This window comes from Equus przewalskii, chromosome 3, assembly GCF_037783145.1.
Source record: "Equus przewalskii isolate Varuska chromosome 3, EquPr2, whole genome shotgun sequence".
Classification (NCBI taxonomy): domain Eukaryota; kingdom Metazoa; phylum Chordata; class Mammalia; order Perissodactyla; family Equidae; genus Equus; species Equus przewalskii.
The window spans coordinates 81,901,172-81,924,319 of record NC_091833.1 but is presented as its reverse complement, the minus strand read 5'-3'; the positions used below and the strand labels follow the sequence as shown (position 1 = coordinate 81,924,319).

At 37.8% G+C, this 23,148-nt stretch overlaps 1 protein-coding gene across 9 annotated transcripts in view; it reads right to left on the bottom strand.

The window, feature by feature from the left end:
- Positions 1-1,019: 1,019 nt before the first annotated feature.
- The window catches only part of COX7B2 (cytochrome c oxidase subunit 7B2), a 125,273-nt gene continuing 103,144 nt past the window's right edge, over positions 1,020-23,148 (bottom strand). For all 9 annotated transcript variants that reach the window (XR_011538204.1, XR_011538203.1, XM_070612913.1 and 6 more), the window contains one exon: positions 1,020-1,441. Coding sequence is in view for 7 of the 9 variants with exons in the window: in XM_070612913.1 (XP_070469014.1) it covers positions 1,136-1,378 (243 nt within the window). In the remaining 2 variants the exon portion in view is untranslated. The remainder of the gene's footprint in view (positions 1,442-23,148) is intronic.

Below are 23,148 nucleotides of genomic sequence, written 5' to 3'. Positions count from 1 at the left end.
TAATTTGTAAAACAGGAATAGGTAACTAATACACCTTCCAATAACCATTGCAAACCCATAGTGGTAAACAAATTCATTATTTTCAGACTAATAGGGACTCTGAATTATCTAAAATCACCCATTAATTCACTAATTCCATCAATAATTACTAATGGCCTAATCTATCAGGCCCCTTTGTAGGGATAAAGTGATGAAAAAAGAGCCCCCAACTATGCTTTTATGGTGTTTTGCACATAGACAATAAACAATAAAACACTTCTTACTTCAGATGGTGATAACCGCTATAGAGAAAAATAAAGTCGGGAAGAAGCACAGGCAAAGCCTGGTCTGAGTAGGAGCTGTACTCTTTAAAAGGGCAGTCAGAGGCCCTCTCTGAAAAGACCACACGTGAACAAACCCCTGCAAAGTGTGATGGAGTGAGTCATACAGGACCTGGAGGAGGTGCATTCCAAGCAGAGAGAAGAGCAAATGGAAAAGTCTTGAGGCAGGAGTGAAGCTGACCAGGCAGCACCTGGGAGCCTGTGTACCTTTCCAAGGACTTTAACTTTGGAGGGACATGGGGAGTCATTGGGTTTTGAAAAGAGGAATGATATCACTAATGTTTTAAAATGATCATTCTGGCTGCTGTGGTTAAAAAAGATTGTATGTGGCAGGGTGCGGGGACAGGCTTGGGGAGACATCAAGTGCAGAAGCAAGGACACTGGCTAGAAAGTTTTGTAGTAATTCCATTGAGAGTACAGTGGCTCAGATAAGGGAGCGAAAGATGAAGGATGCGAAAAGTGGTCAGATTATGAATATGTTTTAAACAAAGATTCAATAGGATTTTCCAGACAAATTAATTTGTAAAGTACATATGTGTATATGTCTACTGAAGGATATCTACTGTAAATCATTAAACCAGAAGAATACACACCTTATTAACTCTACTTTCAAATATTTATTATTCATAATCCCCTTTAATCTATACCCACTGCTACATCTTTGCTTCCAGGCACCATAATGACTATTTTCAATGACTATTTAAAGGTTTCAAATGTACTTTATTTCTCAATTATGTTAAATTTTAATGAGCAGCAGAGCCCTTAAATAAACAAGTTGATTTTGAAGCAATTCTGTATTACAGTAACTGTGACGGTTACTCATCATTCCACTCTTTTGGGGTGACTCTGCCAACAGGGGATTGGTTCCATTCTATTCCAATCTGTGTGATTGTAAACACCCATGCAACAACACAGAAAATGGTTCCCCTGGTTAGTAAAGTATTACCATATTTGTCATGAAAATCTGGTGAGTGTTTTGCATGACTCTGTCTTGCCCTAATTTGCTGAATGCTTCGAATCTTGAGAGAGCTTAGTACATTTCTGGACAAGGGGAACATCGTGAAGGTGTGACAGGATTGCAGTTGATTGCAGCTGCTGGTCTTATTTTCTTGCAAAGAGACCTGGAAAAAACAAAAGTTGGGCAATGGTATCTGATCTACATTCAGTTCCTCCCTCTTTGTCACCCACATCACCCCTTGGAGTGTGGCCAGGCATGTGAATTTTGATATCATGATGTCTGGATTTGAGTCTCATCTCTGCCACTGATTAGCTGTGTCAACTAGGGCAGTTATTTAACCTCTCTTTGCTTTATTTTCTTCAATGGCAAACTGAGACAATAATGTCTAGCTCCAAGGGGAGCTGTGACATTACATGCGATAGTCCATAACAACAATAACAACAAAAGTAAAGACACAATAAGTGTTAGCTTTTCTATTCTTCACAGTCAATAGCTTCCTTCCTAGATAGACTCCAAACTCATCAGCACAGCTGATAAAATGGCTAAAATTCCCAACTTGCTCCACTAGTCCAATTACCTGCCTATGTCTACTATAAAATCTGGTTTCAGTAAGAATTAGAAGGTATTCACAGAGTGTATCATACCTCCTCCTCCCCCTGCTCTTTTTACCCTTCCCTTGTAACTCCCTCCATCTCCTTCTCCCTTCTTCTCTACCCGTAAGTCCTGCCTTGCACCTTCCTACAGGTAAAATTCTTCTTGCCTTTTAAATCTCAGTCTAAAAGCCACTGCTTCTGTGAATTCTTCTCCAAACTTCCCTCAGCTGAATAAGCCCCCTCTTCTCTGGGTTACTATAATTCCTATAACCCTTCTTTCAGAGTATTTACCATCACTCATTGGCTTTATCATTTTTTAAAGTAGATTTTGTTTTTTTAGAGCAGTTTTAGGTTCACAGCAAAATTGAGTGGAAAGTAGAGAGTTGCCATATACACTTTGACCCTACATGTGCATAGCATCATCCTCCTGCACCAGAGTATTACATTTGTTACAATCAATGAATCCACGTAACAGTCTTTTATCAGATATGTCTTTTGAAAATATTTTCTCCTAGCTTGTGGCTTGACTTGTCATTTTCTTGAGGAATTATCTTTATATTCTCCTCCAATAGACTGCAAGTTCTTCAAGAGCAAGGGATGTAACTTTGCATACACAGTAGCTGACGCAAAAGCATAGAAAGAACTTTTTTCAACCAATCTGAAATATAAATGAATGTTGGTATCCTCATAAGAAGTTAAATGAACACTGAGAATAAGTCAAAAAATCATGAAATCAGAGCAACATGGCAGAGTAAGCTGTTCCCTTTGTCTCTCCCCCTTTTGAACTGCAACTAGATGGACACTCATTGACCAACAGAGGAAGCCCACACAGCACAACAGGATGCCTGAGACACACGAAGCTATACATCTGAGGGTGGATGGACTGGCTCCCCGGGAAGTGGCAGAGATAGGTGAGCATACCCTGGTCTCCCCTGGTAGCCCTGTGCACGCACAAAAACGCCTTCCAACCTGGTGCAAGAACCCAGAAAGTGGGAACACGCAGCTGCACAACCATAAGAGGGAGCCCACTGTGCCCCTGTGTCATCAAGGACCAGCCATAGCCCGGGTCCCAGCAGGGAAGCCCTGCCCACCAAGCTCAGAGGCCCCACCGACTGCAGATCATAAACAGGGACCTCAGCAGATTTCCACGCTGGGGCAAACATTTCCTAGGCATGTGCGAACACTCACAGTGCAGCTGTGCTCCCAAAGAAGGAATGGGTCTGGGTGGCTGTGGGAATAGGCGCAGCAGTTTTGAACCTACACGCCCCTCGCTTAACTGGCGGGGAGGGGGAGCTCACCTTGCCCCAAGGCTGTAAAGGAGCAGCCATAGCTCAGGTCCCAGCGAGGAAGCCCAGCCCACCAAGCACAGAGGCTCTGCAGACTGCAGATCGTAAACAGGGACCTCAGCAGATTTCTGCACTGGGGCAAACACTTCCCAGGCGTGTGCAAGTGCTCACAGTGCAGTTGCACTCCCAAAGAGGGAACATGTCCTGGGTAGCTGTGTGAATGGGCATGGTAGCTTTGAGCCCACTGGTGATCACTTTCTCGCAGGGAGGGGGAGCTCAGTGCACCCTTGAGGCACCAGAGAGTGGCCCCAGCCTAGTGAGGAAGCCCCACCCAACAAGGACAGTCCACACAACTGCCTGAACGCATCTCAGGCTGGGGAAAGCATCCATAACACCCCCAAAGCTTCCAGCAGATGGGGTGGGGCCAGAAACACTGCTCCTGCTCCCCCCTAGTGGTAACAGGGGGAATCTGCATCCTAAGAATACCACAGATGTCCCAACAAAAAGATCAGCTGATCAAACACCATGAGAAACCCCAGCAACAATTCAGACCAGAAGAAAAATGACAATTCTCCAGAAACCAACACTAAAGGCACAGAAAAATACAACCTAAATGACAGAGAGTTCAAAGTAGCCATCATAAGGAAACTCAATGACTTACAAGAAAACATGGAAAGACAATTTAAGAAGCTCAGCAATAAAATGACTCTCTTCACCAAAGAGATTGAACTATACAAAAAAATCAAGCAGAAATTCTGGATATGAAAACACAATTAATGAAATAAATAATAATCTAGAATCATTAAGAAATAGAATTGATCTTATGAAGGAAAGAATTAGTCTTCATGAGGATAAAAATGTAGAAATTCTACAGGTGGAAGAGGAGACAGAACTAAGATTTTAAAAAAAGAAGGAATTCTTCAAGAAATATCTGACTCAATTAGGAAAAGCAACATAAGGATTATAGATATCCCAGAGGGAGAAGAGACAGAAAGGAGCAGAGAGCTTGTTCAAAGAAATAAATGCTGAGAACTTCCCAAACATGGGGATGCTTTCAGATTTACAGATAAATGAAGTTAACTGAACACCCAATTTTACCAACATGAAAAGACCCTCTCCAAGGCATATAATAGTAAAAATGGCAGAAGTTTGGGTTAAAGAAAGAATATTAGGAGTAGTAAGGCAGAAGAAAATAACCCACAAAGGAAACCCTATCAGGCTGTCAGCAGATTTCTCAGTAGAAACTCTACAGGCTAGGAGAGAATGGAATGATATATTCAAAAGACTGAAAGACAAAAACATTCAGCCAAGAATACTCTATCCAGCAAAACTTTCCTTTGGATACAATGGAGAAATAAAATATTTCCCAGATAAACCAAAGCTGAGGGAGTTCACCACCACTAGAGCTCCCCTACAAGAAATAATTAAAGATGCCCTCAGACTGGCAAAGGTCTACAAAGCTCTGAGCAAGGAGATAAATAGACAGACATGATCAGAAACTTGCAACTCTCTCCTAGAACAGGGAGGCAAAGGGTCAATTACAACTTAAAAGAGAAAGGGAAAGAAAGCATTAAAAGTAAGGATAAATACCTCAACTTAGCCACAAACTCAGAAAATTAAAAACAGAACAATGTGTAACAGCAATTACCCAGAAGGGGGGAGGAAAGGGAAGGAAACTGCTTAGGTTTAATGGGGATAAGAGACTATAAGAAAATGGACTATCTCATCTCCAATATCTTTCATACAATCCTCACAGTAACCACTAAACAAAAAATCAGACCAGAGCCACAATTCACAAAAAGAGAGAGAACTGAGAAATCCCTCTCACAAAACCAACAAAATGAAATGGCAGCCAGAAATACAAAGGAAGAGAAACAGTGGAAACACAAAACAACCAGAAAACAAGAGATAAAATGGCAGCATTAAGCCCTCATATAACAATAATCTCTCTAAATGTAAATGGACTGAGCTGTCCAATCAAAAGACACAAAGTAGCTGGATGGATTAAAAAACAAGACCCAACAATATGCTGCCTCCAGGAAATGCACCTCTGCTACAAAGACAAACATAGGCTTAGAGTGAAGGGATGGGAGACAATACTCCAAGCTACTAGCCAACAAGAGAAAGCAGGTGTTGCCATACTTTTCTCAGACAAAGCAGACTTCAAGTTAAAAAAGACTGAGAGACAAAGAGAGGCAGCATCCAAGGATAAAAGAGATATTCTACCAAGAGGACATAACACTTATTAACATATATGCATCTAACACAGAGGCACCAAAGTACATAAAGCAATTATTAACAGACCTAAAGGGAGAAATTAACAGCAACACAATAATAGTAAGGGACTTCAACACCCCACTTACTTCAATGGACAGATCATCCAGACAAAAAGTCAACAAGGAAATAGTAGATTTAAATGAAACACTTGACCAGATGGACTTAATAGACATATATAGAGCATTCCATCCAAAAACAGCAGAATATACGTTTTTCCCAAGTGCCCATGGAAAATTCTCAAAGATAGGCCATATGTTGGGTAACAAGGCAAGCCTCAACAAATTCAAGAAGATTGAAATCCTCCCAACCATCTTTTCTGACCACAATGCTATGAAGCTAGAAATCAAACACAAGTACAAAACTGGGAAAGTCAGAGATATGTGGAGACTAAACAACATGCTATTGAACAACCACTGGATTATTGAAGAAATCAAAAAGGAGGGGCTGGTTCCGTGGTCGAGTGGTTAAGTTCTTGCGCTCCACTGCAGCGGCCCAGGGTTCGGATCCTGGGCGCAGACATGGCACCTCTTGTCGGGCCACATTGAGGTGGCGTCCCACATCCCACAACTAGAAGGATCTGCAACTAAGATATACAACTATGTACCGGGGGGGGGGGGGGGGGAGGTTGGAAATAAAGCAGAAAAAAAAAAAAAAGATTGGCAACAGCGTTAGCCTGGGTGCCAATCTTTAAGGAAAAAAAAAAGAAATCAAAGAGGAAATTAAAAAGTACCTGGAGACAAATGAAAATGAAAACACAACATATCAACTCTTATGGGATGCAGCAAAAGCAGTCAAAAGAGGAAAATTCATAGCAATACAGGCCCATCTCAACAAGCAAGAAAAATCTCAAATAAGTAATCTTAAAATGCACCTAACAGAGCTAGAAAAAATCTCAAAGTCAGCAGAAGGAAGGAAATAATAAAAATCAGAGCAGAAATAGATGAAATAGAGACTAAGAAAACAGTAAAAAGGATAAATGAAACTAAGAGCTGGTTCTTTGAGAAATAAACAAAACTGACAAAGCCTTAGACTGACCAAGAAAAAAAGAGAGAAGGATCAAATAAATTAAATTACACATGAAAGAGGAGAAATTACAACAGATACTGCAGAAATACAAAGGATTATAAGAGAATACTATGAAAAACTGTATGCCCACAAATTTGATAACCTAGAAAAAATGGATGAATTCCTAGACTCAGACAAGCTCTCAAAACTGAATCAAGAAGAAACAGAGAATCCGAACAAACCAACCACAAGTACAGAGATTGAAACAGTAATCAAAAACCTCCCCCAAACCAAAAGTCCAGGACCAGATGGCTTCTCTGGAGAATTCTACCAAACATTCAAAGAAGATTTAGTACTTATTCTTCTGAAACTATTCCAAAAAATTGAAGAAGATGGAAGAGTTCCTAACACATTTTATGAGGCCAACATCACCCTGATACCAAAACCAGACAAGGACAATATGGGGAAGGAAAACTACAGGCCAATATCACTGATGAACTTAGATGCAAAAATCCTCAACAAAATATTGGCAAACCAAATACAGCAATACATTAAAGAATCATACACCACAATCAAGTGGGATTTGTTCCAGGGATGCAGGGATGGTTCAACATCTGCAAATCAATCAATGTGATAGACTATATTAACAAAATGAGGAGTAAAAATCACACGATCACCTCAAGAGATGCAGGGAAAACATTTGACAAGATCCAACATCCATTTATGATAAAAAAAAAACTCTCAATAAAATGGGTATTGAAGGAAAGAACCTCAACTTAATAAAGGCCCTATATGACAAACCCACAGCCAACATCATACTTAATGGTGAAAAACTGAAAGCCATCCCTCTGAGAACAGGAACGAGATAAGGGTGCCCACTCTCACCGCTCCTATTCAACATAGTACTGGAGGTGTTGGTCAGAGCAATTAGGCAAGCAAAAGAAATAAAAGAAATCCAAATTAGAAAGAAAGAAGTGAAACTTTTGGTATTTGCAGATGATATGATTCTATACATAGAAAGCCCTAAAGAATCCACCAGAAAACTACTAGAAATAATCAACAACCTACAGCAAAGTTGCAGGGTACAAAATCAATTTAAAAAGATCAGTTGCATTTTTGTACACTAACAATGAACTAGCAGAAAAAGAAATCAAGAATACAATCCCATTTACAATTCCAACAAAAAGAATAAAATACCTAGGAATAAACTTAACCAAAGAGATGAAAGACCTGTACACTGAAAACTATGTCATTACAGAAAGACATTGAAAAAGACATAAAGAAATGGAAAGATATTCCATGTTCATGGTTCAGAAGAATAAACATAGTCAAAATGTCTATATTACCTACAGCAATCTACAGATTCAAAGCAATCCCAGTCAGAATCCCAATGACATTCTTCACATAAATAGAACAAAGAATCCAAAAATTTATATGGAAGAACAAAAGACCCCGAATAGCCAAAGCAATCCTGAGAAAAAAAACAAACTGGAGGCATCACAATCCCTGACTTCAAAACATCATACAAAGCTATAGTAATCAAAGCAGCATGGTACTGGCACCAACACAAACAAACAGATCAACGGATCATAATTGAAAGCCCAGAAATAAAACCATACATCTGTGGACAGCTAATCTTTGACAAAGGAGCCAAGAATATACAATGGAGAAAGGAAAGGCTCTTCAATAAATGGTGTTGGGAAAACTGGACAGTCACATGCAAAAGAATGAAAGAAGACCATTATCCTCCACCATATACAAAAATTAACTCCAAACAGGTTAAAGATTTGAATGTAAGAACTGAAAACATAAAAATTCTAGAAGAAAATATAGGCAGTATTCTCTTTAACATTGGTCTTAGCCACATCTTTTCAAATACCATGTCTACTTGGGTAAGGGAAAAAAAAGAAAAAGTTAACAAATGGGACTACATCAGACTAAAAAGCTTCTATAAAGCAAAGGGAACCATCAACAAAATGGAAAGACAACACACTAACTGGGAGAAAATATTTGCAAATCATTTATTGGACAAGGGGTTGATATCCAAAGTATATAAAGAACTCACACAACTTGACAACAACAACAAAAAACTCGATCAAAAAATGGGCAAAGGATAGGAACAGACATTTTTCAAAGGAAGATATACAGATGGCCAACAGGCACATGAAAAGATTCTCAACATCACTAATCATTAGGGAAATGCAAATAAAAACTACAATGAGATATAACCTTACACCAGTCAGAATGGCTATATTTACCAAGACCCAAAACAACAAATGTTGGAGAGGATGTGGAGAAAGGGAATGCTCATACACTGCTAGTGGGAATGCAAACTGGTGCAGCCACTATGGAAAACAGTATGGAGATTCCTCAAAAAACTAAAAATAGAAACATTATACCACCCAGCTATCCCACTACTGGGTATCTACCCAAACAACCTGAAATCAACAATCTATAGTAACATATGCACCGCTATGTTCACTGCAGCACTATCCACAATAGCCAAGACATGCAAACAATCCAAGTGCCTATCGACTCATGATTGAATAAAAAAGATGTGGTATATATATACAATGGAATACTATTCAGCCATAAAAAAGACAAATTCACTCTATTTGCAACAACATGGATGAACCTGCAGGGAATTATGCTAAGCGAAATAAGCCAGACTGAGAAAGACAAATACCATATGATTTCACTCATATGCAGAATATAAACAAACACACGGACAAAGAAAACAGTTCACTGGTTACCAGGGGAAAGGAGGTGGAGGGTGGGCACAGGGGGTGAAGGGGAGCACTTATGTGGTGACAGACAAGAAATAATGTAAAAGTGAAATTTCACAATGATGTAACCTATTATGAATCTAAATTAAAAATATTAAAAAAAATCATGACATCAGATGCACGTGTTATTATAGTCCTAACAATTTTTTTAAACAGTTACACTGAACAAGAGATCTAGAAGCAGAAACACATAGAGGAGTTCTGTCAATTTCTCTTCTTTGTGGAAGCTCTCAACCAGTGCTCAGTCTCTTACAATGACATATGTTAACTGTGGCCCAAATTTAGGCAACATGAATACAAATGGGCCTGGGGTCAGTACTTGTAAACTTATAACTGTTCACTGAGATTTGCCAACTCAAATGACTTTACTCCCAACTTAGAAAATAAGACCCTAAGGTTCTCTTTTATTTCCTACCAGATGGCAAAGTGGTACTCTTCATGATTGAGACAAACAGGGCAAAAACAGAACCAAATGCATTTCTTTTGAAGTTCCAAATATTCGAAGTTTTTTTTTCCTGTTAATCATGAATCTCTCCATCAAAAGGCAGTAAAGTTTTAGTTTGGATTGAATTCGGAGAGTAGGCTGAAGGTGAAAGGGGTCACAGCACGACAGGTGCAGCCTTAACCCAATACAAAAGCACTTGTGTCACACATTGCTTTCAGTCTTTAGGAAGACACATAACCAGAGAATAATTTGTGATAATCGGGATCTCTTGGGGGTCATGGACTCATGCCTGTTGCTTTATGACAAACTGATTTCACTATTCCTATCCTCATCATGTTAAGTTGAAACTCAGATACTTTGTCTCCAGTGACAGTAATCACATCCTTTTGTAGTTGAGTTCATCCTTTGGCTATTCCCATATCTGTGAAGCTTCTTTTTTCCATCTAGCCTGAATTTTTATGTACCAATAAGTGTCTATCACTAAGAATTTTCTTTTAGGAACTCCTTCTGTAGTTTGTAGTTGGCATTTCATCCTATAATCAACAAACTGCCGTCTTTTCATTCCTGTTTTGTTTTTCCTTGTCAGCATCAGCTACATCTGTCTCAGTTGCTTTCATATCTACCTTACATCTATTTTTGTTTATACAACACATGCAAGAGCTAGGAACTGACTGCTTAGAAAAATTTTCCAAATTGCTAAACTCCACAGGACATACTTCTACAATAAATTTTGTGTTATTGAAGAGCCCTAAGCCTATTTACCCAAAGAACTGAAGCTATAGGTTCTAATACCCATATGAAAGCATAAAACAAAGGGAAATTCAATAATATAATGTAGGTAAAGAAACTGCTTCTCAAGTAGATACTTCCTGATGAAAACAGACTACAAAGAGATGGAAGAAGATAGATTTCTCCAGGTAATAGGAAAAAGTAGAGGTTCTCTCATGCCTGTGGCAATAAAAAAAAGAAGTATACTCTGAATAAATATAAATAGTTAAAGGGAGTAAAGCAATCTATGAGGATGAAAAGGAAAGACTGATGGTGTCATTTACTTTATACAGCAATGTTGAAGCTCGGTTCAGGACAAATAACTAACACTGGACCTCAATCTAACTGTGACAAGGAGGTATACAAACTTGAAGCTTCACCGTAACAATAAGAATTTCAAATCACTAAAGGCTATAAAGAGAAGTAAAGCAATAATGCAGGAAGGAAATTAATCTTTATTGAATATATGCCTGTTTGCCAGCCATTGTGCCAGAATTTTGCACATCTGCAAAAACAGTGTGAGATGGAGACTATCTCCATTTTATACACAAGAACAAATGACATGACAAAATATGAACTCAAGTCCTCTGATCCTAAATCCAGTGCATTTTTCAACTATATCATGTTTTCTTAAACTATATTCAATTCTGAGTATTGGAAACAAATAGAACAAAAAACCCCAGTGTGGTTACCAGAGATGGCCCTTTAATTGAAAATGGTTCAGTTCCATTTACTATATATTTATTGAGCATCTCCTGGGGTGTCAGGGCCTGGGCTGGGGCCAGGGGTACCATGCCCACTCTCAAGAAGCTTATGGTAGAGTGAGGGAATGAACAGAGCCACTGTTATAAGGGAGGAGATAGGCTAGAGATGAGCACCAGGGGCCTTTAGTCCACAGAAAGGTACATTTCAATCTGGGGTTCTAACATGGTTTTAGAGGAAATGACATCTAGGCTAGATCTTGAAGGATAATTAAGAACTATAAAAGAAGAAAGCTGGGAAAAACAGAGTAGACAAAGTAGCAAAAGAGATAGTGTGGGGGCAGGGCAATCTGAGGAGCTCAAAAACTCTAGCTAGTAAGGATGGAAGCAGCAAATGCCCACAGATAAGCCTGAGCGATGAGGACGGGACAGTAGCACACTCAGGGCTTTCCCTGCTGTGCTATGGCATTTGGACTCAATTCTATAGGTCAGTGATTCCCACTGCTTTTTCTGTGAGTTAATAATGAGAATTCTTAATTCTGTGTCTTCACTTTCACAATAATATAAAGAAATATAAGAAAAAAATATGAGACTTGGACGATGCAGCTTATCAGTTTCCAGGGCCCGTGTTTATCTTTGTTCTGCCTTTCGGTTGCACTAGCCTACAATCTTTATTTGTCCTGGGTTAATCTGAAAAGAATGGAAGTGGCTTTTATATTTAAGTGGTGTGTTTACGCCATGGACAAAATGAAGAATTAGACAAATGGAGTTATGTGACAGCTCACTATACAGCACAGGCATTTGAAAAAAAAAGAACTTATGGCCACTGTAAGTAGTGTTACAGTTTCAAGATAATATTAACCGTCATATTGAATTAATATTGCAAATTAGAATTTTCTTTGTTGTATAGTTTAGTTCATTTTTAATTTGAAACATGTTTTGGTTTCATAGTTGCATTAAGCTTTAAACACAAAGAGGATGAATTTAGCTTTATGTTTACACACAGATTTTATAATAAAATAATTTAAGATGTTACAAGTGATATGAAATAATTTGTTTCCCCTTTAAAAAGATTTCATACATTATCCAAGTTTGAGAAACAGTCTTACAGGTGAAGAGAAACTACTGATTGGTTTAATCAGGGGTGGGGAAAAATCTGGGGGAAAAAGTACTTTGCAAAGACAATTGTTAGGTCGAGAATGGTGGGAAGACAGTAAAAGTGGCAGAAAAGTCGAGAGATTAGGTAAGCGTTTATTCAATGGTTCACGAAACAGATGAGGAGGATCTGAATTAAGTACTGACAATAGAGACAGAAAGGAGATAGAATTGAGAAACATTAGGAAAAAAATCAGACTGTTTGGAAAATAAGTTACTTTAGGTAAATTAAGTATTCCATTCACTTCGCTTTCTGGGTTAAGATTTTGGCCAAAAACTGTCTCAATGTCTGTTAAAAATTACCAGACATTGACACTGTAGCTCGTAGCTGACTCCAGGGAGTTAGAGCGTGGGTGATCTAGGTACAGAATGCAGCAAGAGCAAAGCAGACACAATAGAGGTGTTCCAGGAATAGGCAGGTCTAGATAACCTGAGTAGAAGAAGGGAGAGGAATCCTAAAAGGATTTACTATATGGTCCTGAGGAAAAAATCAACTTCATCCAGTCTAGGTATAGCCTAACACAAACCAATAAATGACCTGTGTAGCTTTGATATAAGGCTTTCTATCTAATTTCAGGAAAAAAATTGGAAACTGTGTCCTACTTCTCAAATGTGCCCAGATATTACTCTTTAAGTACCTCACAGGGAGATGATGTTCAAGAAGGGATTAAGCGAATACCAGGATTTCCCAATCTGGACTTTACTAATATTTTGGTCCAAGTAATTCTTTGTTGTGGGAGGATGTCCTGTGCATTGGAGGGGGTTTAGTAGCATCCTTGCCTCCACACACTACATGCCAGTAGTACCTCCCTCCCCTCAGCTGTGACACCAAACGTAGATCTCCAGACGTTGCCAAATGTCACCTGGGAGGCAAAATCACCCCCCGTTGAGGACCACACCGCTGTATACAGAGAAGTGTCTTTTGTCACTTCTCCCACAATCTTCTAAATGGCATTGTTCTACTCAACACAGAAGGCTTAAATTCTAAGAAAATACATTCTCCCATTCCCTACCATGGGATGCATACAGGTTGCCTATCAACGTGTTTCTTGAACTAATCTCAATTTTTAAAATGTTGTGCAGTACAATTTAGATGAATCACTTAATCTATCTGGGCTTTTGCTTCCTCAATCATAAAACAAAAAAGTGGAACTACTTTGGCTTTTCCCAAACTTGCTTGATCCTAAGAGTCACCTGGAATCTTTGTTACCAAATGTAGATTCCTGGGCTCCATGTTAAACTGATGGTAACTGAGTATCCAAGGGAGTAACCTGAGAATCTTTATTTTTTAAACATGTTCTCAGGAGAATCTTGTCATGAGACAAGTTTATGGAACACTGAATCAGATAATCTCTAAGGTCCTTTCCGACTCTAACACTCTAGACCTTTCCAAAGAGAAAAACATTTTAGGAAGACCATTTATTCTTTTAGGCCACTGAGAGAGTACAGTAGTAATTGAATTCGCCACCATGGTAATTTAGAAAGCAGTACCTGAGTGACCTCAAAGAGTTATAGGGACTCCCTGGGAATAAGTTAGACAACAGAAACATTTGGCAGCATTTAAAAACATTAAAAGTACTAATAATCCTGGTGTTTTGTTGTATAATGAATTATACTCTTTCAAAGCTAAGCCTCCTAGACTACATTACTCGATTGTAACACCTTCATTTCCACCCACTTTTATTTCTATTCTTCTTTTTACAGCTTTAGAACATCGATGCAAAATAAGAAACAATAACAAGGCAATTTTCTTGAAGTGAAAATGCACATAACCTGCAGTGTCTTCCATTCATTTATCTATTTCTCAGAAGACTGTGCTGCTCAAGGAGGGGTTAAGTGTACACAGGGCAAAGTGTCTCCCATCACAACTCCTTAAGTCTTTAGCCTTTTTGTAACAAGAAATATGGGAGTCCTGCAAGAAGCAATGCTGCTGGTGGAAATGCTGAACAATGGTTCTACTTCATGTGTACTGGCACCATCTCCTGAGTCACTGCATTCATAGATGGCACAGCCATTTGCTTAAAGCTCTGTATTACGTCACTTTATTAAGCTTAAAAAGTTACATAAATGGATGTTACCTGAACAAATAAAAGGTAGATTACAATACTGAATTGTTATGCCAGGAGGGAGAAATAACAGAGTGGACAACTTATGAGCTGATGGCCTAAAATGGCACATGTTGTCCGAAAAGAGAAGGGATATAAGGTATGTACTCCCCCTCACATTCTTCCCACAAAGTCAAAGTCTAACGAACAGAACATTTCTATCCTATATAGAATGCGGAAAGAAGTCAATAATGTTCATCCTGGGAATAATCATAGCGTTTATTCAGGCAATTCCTTTTAAAGACCTGATCACATTAATGCTGTTCACTCATTAAATACCCATTATATTTTCATTAGTCACAAAGTGCTCTCAAATATACTCACTTTTTCTACTCATTCGTTAAAACAACAAAATGGTAACAGAGAGGTTGAAGGCTTTTCTCCATGTCACACTGGAGGTCAGTGGCATGATTGTGCAATAATTCTTATTTTGTTTTCTACTAAACTTTAGTAAGCCCAGCAAATTTCCTCAAAGTGGATGACCATGTTATTTTTACATTACAATCTATTTCAAACATTAGAAATAGGTGACCCTGTTTTTTCAGGCAATGTGTTAAGTGTTAGAAAGAGGGCTACTGTGGTTATGCTCAAAAGATTTTATATTAACTGCATTCCACAGCTCATAGATTGTTGTACGGTCATGTACTGCTAGAAGAGTCTATTTCAGTGGATCCAGCAAGTCAAACATCTGGATAAATGCACAGACCTTCTCCAAACTAATCTTGGAAAAGACAGAGATCCTGGTTATAATAGATTCTAAACACTTTAAAATTTTATCCAGAAAATGCTATGTAGTCATCGAAAGATATTAGGAGTGTGAGTTACATGGTCAACTTCACAGTTTAGACATTATTCAGGTACGAGTGTGGGGAAGGGTTTGCAGGGGAATACTGCAAATGTTCCAGTGAGTAATGATAAGGACTTGAACTTGGACAGTTCACCCAATTAAGGTCTCAGAATGTGCCAGTCCCTTATATCTGTGTCATCATATTTCTGCACCTAATCCTCAGCTTTGCAGAGCCAGACCACAATTCTTTTGCACAGGCACCTAAAGGTGACAGCATCTGTAGATCCACCTCATGCCAACAGAACTCTCAGGACTTGATGTATAAACTAGAATGTGGAAATTTATTTTATTAACTTTAAAAGAAGGCTATTCCATTCCAATGACTGCAATACACAATTTCTCTCTTAGCTTCACTAGCTTGACACTGATTCCAATCGCAAAGTGACCTTACAGCAGTATCTCCCAAAAGCTGAGAAATACGTATTTCACTAGTTCCGTTTGTCGTTAGTGAGTGTTACTTAAAAAAGGGTCTCAATGTTATCTAAGTTTGGGAAATATGCAGGTAACAAAGTCAATTGCTTTTTATTGAAGTATTTTACAAACTTCTATTGTGCTAATGTACACACTGATTCTCTGTGACGCCATGTGGTGCTTTCCAAACTTAGCTGAGCATGTTGAGCTTTTTCTCCCCTGGAGCATATCTCCATAGTGGTATTTTCCAGAACACTCTTTGGAGAATACCGAAGGATGTTTCTGTATTCTCAATGCTGTTACATCATTGTACTCATTTTCAATGGTTTAATAGTTCCAGGAGGCATTTCTAAACTACATCACATTCTTGTGGGGACTTTTAACATATGACTCAAGGAGTAAGAGAGTGTGTGGTAAGCCCAGGGCATCTTAACAACCCTCGTAGCAGCAATTAACTCTAACCTTCATTATGTGCTTCTAACTTCTGCTGTTTTAATATTTGTATAGATGTTTCTCTCCTCTCCACATCTACCTTTATTCATTAAATGCTCTATGAATAGAAAGATTGTATGATTCTGCAGTGGCCATTAGAGTCGCATCAATGACCCCTCATGGCATAATTTGAAACTTTCATTTAAATCTTGAAATGAAAATGTACAAGCCATTCCTGCCTTTAATCTAAGTACATCACTGATATATTTACGTAAAAGGGAAGGAAAAATTAAAATATTTAACTTTTAGATATTAAAGACACTTTAATTTCAAAAGACACATTTACCAAGTGTTTCCATTTTTCATGAAAACTGTTTTCAGTTGCAACCAGAAATCAGGCCAGTAAAGGTTACCCCAGAAGTTAATTTTGATCAAATTCCAAATGCAGATTGGAATACTTAGCGCTGTAAAAATAATCCTTTCCTCCTTGTTTCTGAAATCTCCAGTCTTTTTTTATTTCTGACTTGGACTATCTCTGTCTTCCTAAACTCTGCTCAAAATGTATCTGTAAATAAAACATTTATGAGTTGGGCTTTGTTATTGCCATCACCTGGACAACTTATGGAGCATTTTCAGAGAAATTCCCTTTGATGAGAAGCGTACTTCACAGCCCTGAAGTAGTAACTCTGATCACTTTGCAAGTTGTTTTATCAGGCCTGTCTTTTATTAACCTGTTTTATCAGTTCTGTCTTTCAGTATAATTTTTTTTCTTTCACTTTCATAAAATTTTGGAAACTTTTTGAAAACTTTTAACAAGATGTTGGCATTTTACCTTTTTTTTCCCACCTTCCTTTTAGGATTCACTATTTGGAAGGCAGAAAGACTTTGGCCAGAGGGGCTGACTTTGGTAAACCGATTTTTTTTCCTGTAGATGCCTCAGAAGAAACAGTGAGACAGGAGGCACTTTGCTAAACCTTGGGGCAGGGTGCCTGCGTTAGTGAACTGCTGTTTCATTTTAGTTTTTCTTTTAAGCTCCTGAGGGAAGGAGGATAAAGAAGAAAGCAAGTCTGAAAGAGGTTAGCCATCTAAACATACGCAACAGAAATTCAGAACACAGATTCTTGTCTGGAAATCCTAAGATTTCCAATTAGAATTCTAGTTTCAAAGAGGTTATGAACTTCTAGTTTCTTTTTCTTTAATCTAAAGGAACCTGAAATTTCATAGATTAAAAGGGCATTCTTAAACTAAATTAGCATAGTTTAATGATTTGAACATTTGTTAATTGGAAAAGTAAGATTTCTATGCAAACAGGCCATAACTTTGATTACACATACAATTATACGGTTTAGAACCACTGCTAATGATGCAACTGTGGGCTTCTTTATATACATAATGCATTTTACCATATTCATTGAATCTAAAACACAAGATCTGAAAGACCCAGACGTCACTTTAAATTTCCCTTTAATGTTTGTAGTATTTAATATTTGTAGTACTCTTTTGGCCACTGGTCATTAATGACTTGATATTATAAACATATGTTGAGGAAGAGTGTGGCTAGAAACAGGAGGATGGGGAGTGGATAGTAAACATATAGGTCCAGCTACTCCTTTCCTGGATTCACATTCTAACTGAGGGAGAGGTGGTGAACCAAACTCTTATACGTATTTTTCTAATGCAATCTAATTATAAAAGAGGAACAAAGATCTAAGTGTAGAAAAAGGTGAGGGACCTGAATGCTTTGCCTTCCACTAGAAGTCGGGCATTGATGGAGAACGGAAATTTATGGCTTCCTAAGAGCAATAGGATGCTGTTACCGGAAAAAGGTGGAATACATACTGAATGAGGGGAAAAAAAAGATGTCCACTATATTGGAAGAAAAATTTGATCCAATTACAGGTCTATTGGGAGTGGGAGTGGAAACACAGAGATTCATTCATTAAATGACAGGGACCAGTGGACTAGATTCTCTCTAGTTTCTTCAATCTTTAACATTTGTTTATATATCAAAAGTTTCAAATAAATGTGTTGCAATGGCCCAGAGAAGTCAGTGTGAGGGACAATTAGGACTGTGTGAGGATGGGTGCAAGAACTCTCTTTCCTACTACTATTTACAAAACTGAAAGTTGCCCTTTTAAGTCTTTTACATAAAGAAAAGATCCTCTAGAAAATCCTAAATAGCATTCTGATTATTTTGCCACTTAAACATGATTCAATTGAGCTCCTATTATGTGACCGCAGCCTGCTAAACACTGGACTTATGAAAATGGGTAAGAATGATCCATCCTTTCAAGAATGCTCAGTTGGTGGGAGAGACAGACAGATAATCATAAGGTTTCAATATGAAAACAACAGATGTGATTGGGAAGCTATGTCACCAAAAATAGGAGGCACCTTTCCCATCCAGAGAGCTCATGAAGAGCTTCCTGGAGTAATGGATGAATGAGCTAGATTCTGAAATAGGCTCAACCAGATGAAAGGGAATGAAGGTGAAAAGGTTTATTAAGGGCTTTTCTCCAACTCTCCAGGCTAAAATTTAGTTATCAAACACTTCCCTTTTAAAGGTGACTTTCAAGTCCAATCATATATAAATCAAGAGACTCTCCTTTAATGTTAAATTCATAACAACAGCACATGTAACTGGCATGTAAACATCATATTGGAATAAAGCTCCTTCTGCTTTTTGCCAATTCTATAATACATTTTCATCTTGATTGAACATAATATTGTAATCACCATAAAGATTTGCTGTTAATGTTACTAAGAAATAGCAGATAAGCTTCAGTCACTTCTTTTAGAACAGATTTTAGGCAGTTTATAAGACAAGATAGACACAAAATGATCAGAGTTAAGATAGTTAGAATCCAATTATGTTTATAATTAATAATATCAAAGGTGGAGTCACTTTCTGCCTTTACTTTAGAGTTCATGATGTTGCATTACCACCTATAACTTTATAATTTACATTGAAGAGCCAGAGAGGACAAGGAAATCTTGGAATTCATACTGGGAAAATAGGTCATAGCCATGCTTCATAAGCACATGCTTCATCCAGGACTGGATTTAAGCTAGATTGTGAAGGTGTTCCCTTAAGTATCCTTACAACCATTGTCACACTTTATCTAAGAGTCTACAGATGATCACTGCCAAAATATTAGCAAAGTCCAAAAACATTGATACAACATATACCCAGCAGTTAGATGATGCTGGGAATTCCCTACATAAAACATTTATTTATTTGACTGCAGAACAAAGTCCTAGAACAAAAAAAGATTATACTTTAAGGCCAAACAGCAATTTATACTATGCCAAATGCACACAATGTGAAAATGTGCAGAACATTACCCCATGGAAAAAGGGATCCAGTTTCAAACTACAACTTAATAAACCCCGGGCATTTCCTGAGCTTCCATTCATTCTTCTTGCACTCCATCCAGCTTCCATTCCATCATTCTATATAAACAGGTATTAAAAGGTCAATAATGACCTCTCTGTCCCCAAAATGGATAATTAAAATCACTTTTCTTGGCTTATCAGCTACAGTAACACCAATAATGCATCCCTCCTCTGGACTTCTTCTCTTCCATTAGCTTCTATGATATTCTCTCAGTTTTCTTCCTATTTCTGTGGCTCCTTCTTCTTTACAAACTCATCTTCCTCTAACAGGTCCTTATGTTCTTCACGGCTCAGGCATAGGTTTCCTTCTGTTTTCACTTTACATACTCTCTTTTTCTAGGTATTTCCAGTCATACTAATAAACTTATTTATCACGGGTAATTAGATAACTCCCAAATTATATCTCCGCATATAAACCCTATTCTTACTTCCAGGGCAATACATTAAACTGCCTTCTCAACATATCTCCTAAGATAATTCAAATTCTAAGATATTCACAAGATAATTCAATGATAACTTGATGTCTGCAAAATCAATAGGCCTAAGTGTACAACCATGATCTTCCACTTCCAAACTTAGTCCTTACCAATGTTCCCCAACCCAGTAAGCACACCTCCACCCACATAGTTGAGCAAGTTAAATTTAGAAATCATTCTTGATACCTTCAACTCCCTTGAAACCTTTAATAAACCCCTGGTTTCTTTTAATTTTTCATCCTAAAACCATCTCCAATCTGTTGAGTGCTCTCCTTCCAAACTCTTTCCATCATAACTCAACTTCTTTTCATACACTTTCTTTAAAGGGTGTTCCCACAATACCTCTGCCATCCCCCATTCCCCAACTATTCTTCCAACTGCTTACAAGTGATCTTTTCATGTTTGCTTATTTTTTGTTGTTGTTATTTTCCCCCCAGCTTTACTGAGCTATAATTAACATATAGCATTGTGTAAATTTAAAGTGTACAATGTGATAATTGATATATGTATACTTTGTGTAATGATTCCCACAATAAAGTTTGTTAACATCTATCACCTCACAGTTACCATTTTGCGTGTGTGTGTAGTAAAAGCATTTAAGACCTACTCTCTTAGCAAACTTCAAGCATACAATATAGCATTGTTAACTATAGTGACCAAGCTATACATTAGAGCCCCAGAACTTATAACTGGAAGTTTGTACCCTTTGGCCAACATCTCCCCATTTCCCCCACCCCTTGTCACCGGCAACCACCAATCTACTCTCTGTTTCTATGAGTTTAGGTTTTTTTGATTCCGCATGTAAGTGAGATCACGGAGTATCTGTCTTTCCTTGACTTATTGCACTTAGCATAATGTCCTCCAGATTCATCTATGTTGTCCCAAATGGCAGGATTTCCTTCTTTGTTATGGCTGAATAATATTCCATTGTGTGTGTATGTATGTAATACATACATGTACTATACATATGTATATTACATTTTCTTTATCTATTAATTTGTCAACAGACACAGGTTGTTTCCATGTGCAATTTCTTCTTTCCATGTGATATCTCTTCAAGATATTAATTTTGTTTCCTTCGGCTATATACCCAGAAGTGGGATTACTGGATCATATGGTAGTTCTATTTTTCATTTATTTATTTATTTTGTGAGGAAGATTACCGCTGAGCTAACATCTGTGTCAATCTTTCTTTATTTTATGTGGGATACTGCCACAGTGTGGCTTCACAAGCAGTGCTAGGTCTGCACCCAGGATCTGAAGCTGCAAACCCTGGGCCGCTGAAGTGGAGCATGTGAACTTAAGCACCACATCACTGGGCTGGCCCCTGGTAGTTCTATTTTTGATTTTTTGAGGAACCTCTGTACTATTTTCCAAACTGGGTACACCAATTTACATTCCCACCAACAGTGTACAAGGGTTTTCTTTTCTCCAAATCCTCCTCAATGCTTGTTCTATTTTTTTTGATAATAGCCATCCTAAAATGTATGAAGTAATATCTTATTGTGGCTTTGATGTGCATTTCCTGATGATGAGTGATGTTTACCACCTTTTCATGTAGCTGTTGGACATCTGTATGTCTTCTCTGGAGAAGTGTCTATTCAGGTCCTCTGCCCATTTTTTAATCGGGTTGTTTTTTCTTTTTGCTATTTAGTTTATAAGTTCTCTATATATTTTGGATATTGCCCTTTATCAGATATACGGTTTGCAAATATTTTCTCTAATTCCATAGCTTGCCTTTTCACTTTTTTGATTGTTTCTTTTGCTGTGCAGAAGCTTTTTACTTTGATATCTCACTTGTCTATTTTTGCTTTTGTAGCCTGTGCCTTTGGCATCAAAATTAAAAAATCATTGCCAAGATCAATGTCTAGGATCTTTTTCCCTGTTTTCTTCTAGGAGTTTTACGGTTTCAGGTCTCACATTTAAGTCTTTAATACATTTCAAGTTAATTTTCATGAGTGGTGTAAGATAAGGGTCTAGTTTTAGTCTTTAGCATGTGAATATCCAGTTCTCCCAATATCATTTATTGAAGAGACTATCCTTTCTCCATTGTGTGTTCTTGGTGCCCTTGTCAAGATTAGTTGACTGTGTACTTGTGAGTTTATCTCTGGACTCTCTGCTCAGTTCCATTGGTCGATGTGTCTGTTTTTATGCAAGTATCATACTGTTTTTATTACGAAAGCTTCTTAATACAGTTTGAAATCAGGACTTTTGATGCCTCCAGATTTCTTCTTCTTTCTCAAGATTGCTTTGGATAATTATGGTCTTTTGTGGTTACATAAGAACTTTAGGATTGTTTTTTCCATTTCTGTGCAAAGTGCCATTGGTATTTGGTAGACATTGCATAGAATCTGTAGATCACTTTAGTAGTGATCTTCCTCTCAAAATAAATAAATAGTGGCCTAATGGTTAAAGCTCGGCACTCACCACTTCAGTGCCCCAGGTTCGCTTCCCAGTTGTGAACCATACCAACTGTCTGTCAGTTGCCATGCTGTGGCGGTGACTCACATAGAAGAACTAGAATGACTTACAACTAGAACATACAACCATGTACTGGGGCTTTGGCGGGGAGAAAAGAAAAAAGAGGAAGACTGGTAACAGGTGTTAGCTCTGGGAGAATCTTGCCCTTCAAACAAAATTTCAACATAAATAGTCTGATATACATGTGAATAAATTAATTTCAGTTTACAGCCTAGGGGTTGTTAGCATTTGAAGTACACTAATCAGAAATCTGCACTTCAGGAATGGCTATATATGCACCTGACATACAACTATAGAAATATAAATCAGAGGGTTTGTTAATTAGCCTAAAGAATGTTGGAAATAATTTTTCATTGATGAGTTGTATTAAAGATACACGACTGACTAGAAAGGTTAGATCAGGCCTAATGCTCTTGCCTTAATGAAGAATGAGAATCTGGCAAGCATAGCAGCTTGATATACTGGCTTTACTTCTAGAGTTCTACTGGTCCTGAGTTTATCTATTGTAAACAAGTTCTGTTCTCTAATTAAACTATATAATTGGTTGCTCCTGCCTTTAAAAAGAATATCATTGGCCTTGTTTTAATGTAAGAAGTGTGCCAAAGTGCCTAAGGACAGTACCTGAACCAATGTTGTTGAGTTTTCTTTCAACTGAATTCCATATATTTGAGAGAATTAAGTTTAAGAATTTCTTTTATTATAATAC